At 38.6% G+C, this 6,968-nt stretch overlaps 1 protein-coding gene across 1 annotated transcript in view; it reads left to right on the forward strand.

Moving 5' to 3' along the window:
* LOC108688084 (insulin receptor-like) overlaps window positions 1-6,909 on the forward strand; it is an 8,476-nt gene extending 1,567 nt beyond the window's left edge. Inside the window, exons 2-6 of the mRNA XM_018194184.1 lie at window positions 1,022-1,448; window positions 2,048-2,213; window positions 2,356-2,533; window positions 3,121-3,286; window positions 3,391-6,909. Coding sequence (XP_018049673.1) covers window positions 1,022-1,448; window positions 2,048-2,213; window positions 2,356-2,533; window positions 3,121-3,286; window positions 3,391-6,447 — 3,994 coding nt within the window. The 3' untranslated portion in view covers window positions 6,448-6,909. The remainder of the gene's footprint in view (window positions 1-1,021; window positions 1,449-2,047; window positions 2,214-2,355; window positions 2,534-3,120; window positions 3,287-3,390) is intronic.
* Window positions 6,910-6,968: the final 59 nt, after the last annotated feature.

Raw genomic sequence — 6,968 nt, forward strand, 5'->3', positions numbered from 1 at the left:
ATTTGGTATGTCAAATATATTATTGAATACGTTTATTTGGTACTTTTTTTTTATACTTTATATCTCTATCGAAAAACATTCTTTTAAATGTAATAACATACACATTTATTATTAAAAAATATTGATCAAAAATTTTAGAAAAGAGTTGAGCTTATTGGAAAATCGATTGAATAAACCATTTTACTTATGAACGAATTACTTGATTTTTGTGTAAACTAAACTTTTGCTCACGTTTACCCAGTATATCAGCAAATTCTTTCTGTAATTGGAGAGGTACGTGATATCCGTCCGCAAATTTTCAAAACGTGGAAGGCGTCCACGTGTGCGGAAATTGCTGATTGCCTCCTTAAAATGTTTTAAGCGGTGAACTTTAGGTATAACTGCACCGTGCTAACGTTTATTCGAATATAAGTACTAAAATGACTTTATTTTCATCAATTAGTCCTCTCAAGTTGATTATTACAAGTATCGCCGACCAAGATTGCGACGTCTCTACACGCCGTCGCTATTAAAATTCCCTTTAATCTTCTTAGAGTTATTAGGGGCTTTTAATTGCTAATTTTACTTTGCCTAACGAATAATTCGTGATACTATACAAAGGGTATAATTTAAATGCAAGTGGTCCTTTTAATTCTGCGAAATGTATTTCTATTTTCCGAATAAGAAGACACTTGAATACTAAATGAAAAATAAATTTCGTTTTTATTATCGTTAGAAGATTGTGATTTATCGAATCAATTAATGCTTAGAGTCATTGAAAAGAGGAAATTATCAATTTTTTATGATAATTCCTGAGAGCATTTCTATGGAATATCTTGACAGTTTGAGATTGTTTGAATTTTCGAAAACGCGTGAAATGTTTGTGAAAAAAGAAAAAATGAAAAGAGGATCGATAAATTTGTTCGCGTTAACAAACTCCTTTTGAATTCCTTAGAAAAACAATTGAAAGCTGTTTCAACTGGAAGAATTCTGTCAACATTTGAACAGTAAAACAAATTAATGAAAAATTGAATTGTTTCAGATCTACGGATATCGGGTCGAAAAACAGTCAGCAGTCTAGTCAATCGTCGAATCTGCCCAAATCGCATACGAAATCAAGCGAAGAGGTAGGACGAGAGAAAGGACGAAGGCACAAGAATATGACAATCGGAGATGGTATCTGTCAGAGCATAGATATCAGAAACAGTGTTGACACTTTCGCGGTATTAAAAGATTGCCGTGTGATCGAGGGCTTTCTGCAAATCGTATTGATTGAAAACAACACTGAGGCGGATTTCGAGAACGTTAGTTTCCCGGAGCTGAGAGAGATCACCGGTTATTTTCTTTTATATCGCGTGGAAGGTCTGAGAAGTCTCAGCAAACTCTTCCCAAATCTCGAAGTCATCAGAGGCGATATACTTCTTACGGATTACGCTTTCATGATTTATGAAATGAAGAGCATGCAGGAGGTAAAAATCGTGTAGACTTTTCTGCTCGACTTTTTATTTCTTCATCTTCTTATTCTTAACTTTATAATCTTGTCTTTGCGCTTTGTTTTCTCGAATAATAAAATTATTCCAAGTGGAATTTTAATTGGGTCCACGCATAACTTTAACGTGATCTTAAAGACGCCAACTTTTATCTAAATAGTAGTAAAAATGGATTTAAGATTGTTGTATTTATTGAATCGCGTTCAATATAAAGAAAAATTATAAAAGATTTAGTAGAAAGATCAGAAGTTTTTTGACGCAGTTATGAGGTCGTCGAATGTAATGTCAACATGTTAAAATAAATAGTATTATACGAGCACAGCTTTCATATCGTGCGAACGCTACAAAGAATTTTTATCCGCATACACATGACGGTCGTCACGTACATTCCATATCTCAATCGTTCATTCCCACGCCGAATCAAGTCGAGTCTTGGTTTGAAAGTATATAGCCCAGTATGTTGCCTAGGGCTCGGTCAAATGTTCAGGTCAAGTGATATTAATCAGTCAATCAAATTAACCAGCCATTCGACCTTTGACTCGTAATTCCACAACTAATCCCTGCGAAACTTTTCGCAGATCGGCCTCATCAATCTGACAAAGATATCCCGGGGTGGCGTGCGCATAGAGAAGAATCCCGCTCTCTGTTTTACAAATACCGTAAATTGGAGTCTCATTGTTTCGGCTGGCGAGAACTTCATCAAAGATAACAGAAACGAACAGAGTTGCCCGCATCATGTGAAAGGTGATAGATATAAGTCTTAATTAGAATATCAATATTTTTCTAAATATAAAGATTTTTAATAATAAAGATTTAAAGTGCAACTAAACGTTATTTCTCAGAAAATTAGAAAGATGATTACAACGCAAAAAATAATATTTCGCAGGATGCTCTCAATGTCCTGGAAGTTATTGCTGGACTGCTCAACGTTGTCAAAAATTAGAGAGACCAAGGTGTCATGAACAATGTCTCGGGGAATGTTACGGTCCAAGTGATACCGAATGTTACGTCTGTAAACATTATCGACACGAGGGAAGATGCATTGAAAGCTGTCCCCCAAATTTGTGAGTAACTTCTGTGAAAATGCAAATGATGTAAAAAAAGAAATTAAAATTTTACTTCTCTTTTTTTTTTACTTTGCATAAATACAACATGAATAATGAAGGAGCTATGTAATTTAAAAACTAAAATTGCTTGATTTAAAGTATGTAAATTATTTCAAGAAAATTACCAATTTTTATTGAGATTTTAATAAGTTGAAATTCTACCTTTTTTCTTGACAAACATTTATTTAATAGGGTCGCTATTTTTTTACAGTTTCTTCATATTTAATTTTAAACTTAGTACATATTAAATAAAATTAATAAAAAATTGTGTTAAAGTAAATTTTATTTAAAATTTAAGTTTTCGAAACATCTAATACTGAAAATTAAGGAATTTTGAAAAGAGGGCAACGCGCTGAACAAAATTTTAAATTCAAATGAGAGACTTTACATAAAATATCTTGAAGTTTGATATTACACATTGTGTTTTAGACACGGCTTAAAGTTTTATTAAAGTTTTCAGGGCATAATGTCTGGCGATAAACAAGCGACATTTTATCTGTAGGAAGATCTCCTATTTTGCTGTAACAACAGTTTTCTGTTCATAGATACGCATATCTCTCGAGACGGTGCATCAGCAAGGACGAATGTCAAAACATGAATCATATCAGAAGATTTTCTAAATTGGAGGAGGTACAAACATGGCGACCTTTCAATAATTCCTGTGTCACTCAATGTCCTGATGGTTTTGAGGATTACGTTGATGACAAAAATGTACGATAGCTTCATATGTTTTACTGCATGAAATATGAGTTTTATATATATATCCATATCTTTGTTATTGGCTTTTTTCTTTATTTTTTTATTTTGTATTACAGGTAACGAATTGTCGGGTTTGCAAAGGACAGTGCCGTAAAATCGCAAAAGGTGCTATTATACGCCATATTTCAGATGCTCAAAGTTTTCGTGGTATAACGGTAGTGAAGGGGGCTCTGGAATTTCAAATTAGAAATGGTAATCCAAATATAATGAATGAATTGGCGGATGCATTCGGTTTAATCGAGGAGATAACCGAATATTTGAAGATAACGCATTCTTTTCCAATTACATCACTGAACTTCTTCAAAAAGCTGAAAATGATCAAGGGTGAAAATTTAGACATTAACAATGCGAGTTTCGTGGTTTTGGATAATCCGAATCTCTCCTCCCTCTTCCCGCTATCCCAAAACATAACGATAGAAACCGGCAGGTTGTTCTTTCATTACAATCCCAAGCTCTGTCTCTCCAAAATAGAACAATTCGGTAAAATGGTGAATATCACTAATTTCACAGATCTTGAGGTCCAACCAGAATCAAATGGTGACAAAGTTGCTTGCAATATCGTTAACATAAACATTACGGTGAAAAAGCGAGAGGCAGATCACGTTATTCTGAGTTGGGACAGTTATAAGCCACCAGAAGGCCAACAGCTGCTCAACTATCTGCTAAGTTATATAGAGACCGATAACGAAAATATAACGTACGAGGCGAATGCTTGCGGTAATAACACGTGGCAGATAGTGGATGTTGGTATACCGAGTTGGAATTCAACCGTTTCGAAGTATATCACGAACTTAAAACCATATACCAAGTATGCCGCGTATGTGAAAACATTCACAACAAGGAACAAGAATTCGTCAAGTTCCTTCGTAACTCCAGTAGGTCAGTCGAATATTATCTTTTTCCGAACGAAGAGCGCGATACCTTCGGTGCCGACGAACGTGAGCTCGATCGCAATAAGCGACAGCGAAATTCTACTCAAATGGCGTCCACCGGTGTATTCGAACGGTCCTATAGGCTACTATATGATTTCCAGTACGATTCGACTGGATGATGAGGAACTAATCGCCTCGAGGGATTACTGTGTCGATGCTTTGGTCAATGAAGCAAAGGAGATACACGAAGTGACAATTAAGACGTCGCTGACCATGAATCCTAATTCTTGCTGTTTCAAGGATGCGAAGACTTCTAAGCAATTTGAGATATTCTGCCACAAGAATATGACTATTAGCCATTTATCGCCCGGTTGGAAGGATTACTGCGTTTTTAATGACTACAATTCACCGGAGAGTAAATTTTATGATGTGACGAACAATTTATCCACTTCAATGCAAGAAGGGCAGAAAAGTGCGACAGACGTTTCGGTTAATGCTGGTAGCAGCATCACGAGTAGCCAATTGAATGATGAGATGTACATATACAACGTAAGTGCGCAAAATACTTCATATGTTTTGAAGAACTTGCGCCATTATTCTTTATATACCATCACAATTGCTGCATGTGGTGTCAAAGACAGCGACGCACCAATGTGCTCAACAATTCAATATGCGAACGTCCGAACATTGAAACGGCCAAACGCGGATGATGTTCACAACGTGAAGGTCCTTGTGATTAACAATACGATAATCGAAGTCATCTGGGAATCAGTTAAGGATCCAAACGCATTCACTGTCTCATACACCATCGAATACACAAACATGGACGTAAAGGATGCGAAAAAGAGTACCGAATGCAAACCGTACATTGGACACAGGGAAAAATATATTCATCATTACATTAGAAACCTCAGTCCGGGTAGATATAGCCTGAGAATGCGTTCTACGTCGCTAGCGGGTGACGGTTTCTTCACCAATATAATCTACTTCTCAGTCGGTTTATCGGATAACAGTCGAATAATGATGGCAACGCTGTTGACTTTAGCTGTGTTAATCATTACTGTGACTGCGATAATATTCCTTATTAGGAGTCACCAGAAGAAGAGGACACAGGAGCGATTGATAGCCAGTGTGAATCCAGATTATATCGAGACTAAGTATGTCGTTGATAGCTGGGAAGTACCTAGAGAAAACGTTGAGATTCTGGAGGAGCTCGGTTTGGGTAATTTTGGCATGGTGTATCGAGGATACTTGGATGGCACCGGACAAGTAGCTATTAAAACGATTTCTGAAACCGCCAGCCAACGAGAAAAGAACGAGTTCCTGAACGAGGCCTCGGTCATGAAGAACTTTTCGACATGGCATATCATCAAGTTGTTGGGCGTAGTCTCCATGGGCAATCCGCCATTCGTCATCATGGAGCTCATGGAGAATGGCGATCTAAAGACGTACCTGCGTAGGATACGCGACACTCAGATGGTACCGAATGCGTCCAGGATAATGAGAATGGCCGCGGAAATCGCCGACGGTATGGCCTACCTGGAATCAAAGAAATTCGTGCACCGCGATCTGGCCGCCCGCAATTGTATGGTGTCCAAAGACCTGGTCTGCAAGATCGGCGACTTTGGCATGGCGAGAGATATCTATGAGACCGATTACTATAAGATCGGCAAGAAAGGTCTATTGCCGATTCGCTGGATGGCACCAGAGAATCTTTCCGATGGTGTATTCACATCCGATTCGGATGTGTGGTCATTTGGTGTCGTGCTCTACGAGATACTTACTCTCGCCGAGATACCATATCAAGGTTTCTCGAACGAGGAGGTGCTGCATCACGTGTTACGCAAAGGCATGCTAAACATACCGCGGAACTGTCCTGAAACCATACAGAAGCTCATGGAGAAGTGCTTCAAGTGGCGGCCCAGCGAACGTCCGACCTTCATGGAGATTGTTTCTGAGCTGGAACCATTCCTGGGTCAGGATTTTTGCGAGAAGTCGTTTTATCACTCCGACGAGGGCATCGAAATACGTAGCCTCGGCATCAAGAAGGTCTATCACAATGCCGCGCCGATTCGATTTCATTGGGGCCACGAGACCGCGAGATGGGTAAAGGACTTCGAGGACAACGTGACGTTGCTCGATCAGATGAAGGCGGGCACCAGCCGAGGACGGATCTTCAAGAACGGCTTCCAGCACTTCGGTAATGTAACGAACTTCGAGGATGTTCCGCTCGATCGATGAGATTAGTCGGTATACCGTTGAGCGGGAAAACTCAGCGGAATAAGATGTAACTGCTTGAAACCGTCTTTGAGATCATAAAATCCGCGGAAGGACATGTAGATATTAACGACGTACAAACAATACTCAGGGCAATACGCGAGTGATCTGACGAGACTGTCGGACGAAAATATGTAAATGTTACCAAGTCGCTCGCACGCTCGTTCGCTCACTTGCTCGCTCGCTTGTCCGTTCGTTTATTCGTTCGCTGGCGTGGCGACAAGTGTTTCGTGTCCTTCTCTTGTTGTGGATTAAAGTAATCAGATCTTGACGGTGAATAGCAATGCAGAGAGAAAACTTCGCTGCGCGCACCGTTGCGACGGTGTATGGAAAAGATGGTGTTCGTAATAGAAGCTAAGCTATTGAACAATTAGATAAATAAACGTAGGCGCGTAGTGTTTCGTAATCGAAAGCCGTGGCTTTATAGATCCGTATTTTTTTTTTTTTTTTTTTTTTTTTTTTTTTTTTTTTTTTTTTTTTTTTAA

This window comes from Atta colombica, unplaced genomic scaffold, assembly GCF_001594045.1.
Source record: "Atta colombica isolate Treedump-2 unplaced genomic scaffold, Acol1.0 scaffold102, whole genome shotgun sequence".
Classification (NCBI taxonomy): domain Eukaryota; kingdom Metazoa; phylum Arthropoda; class Insecta; order Hymenoptera; family Formicidae; genus Atta; species Atta colombica.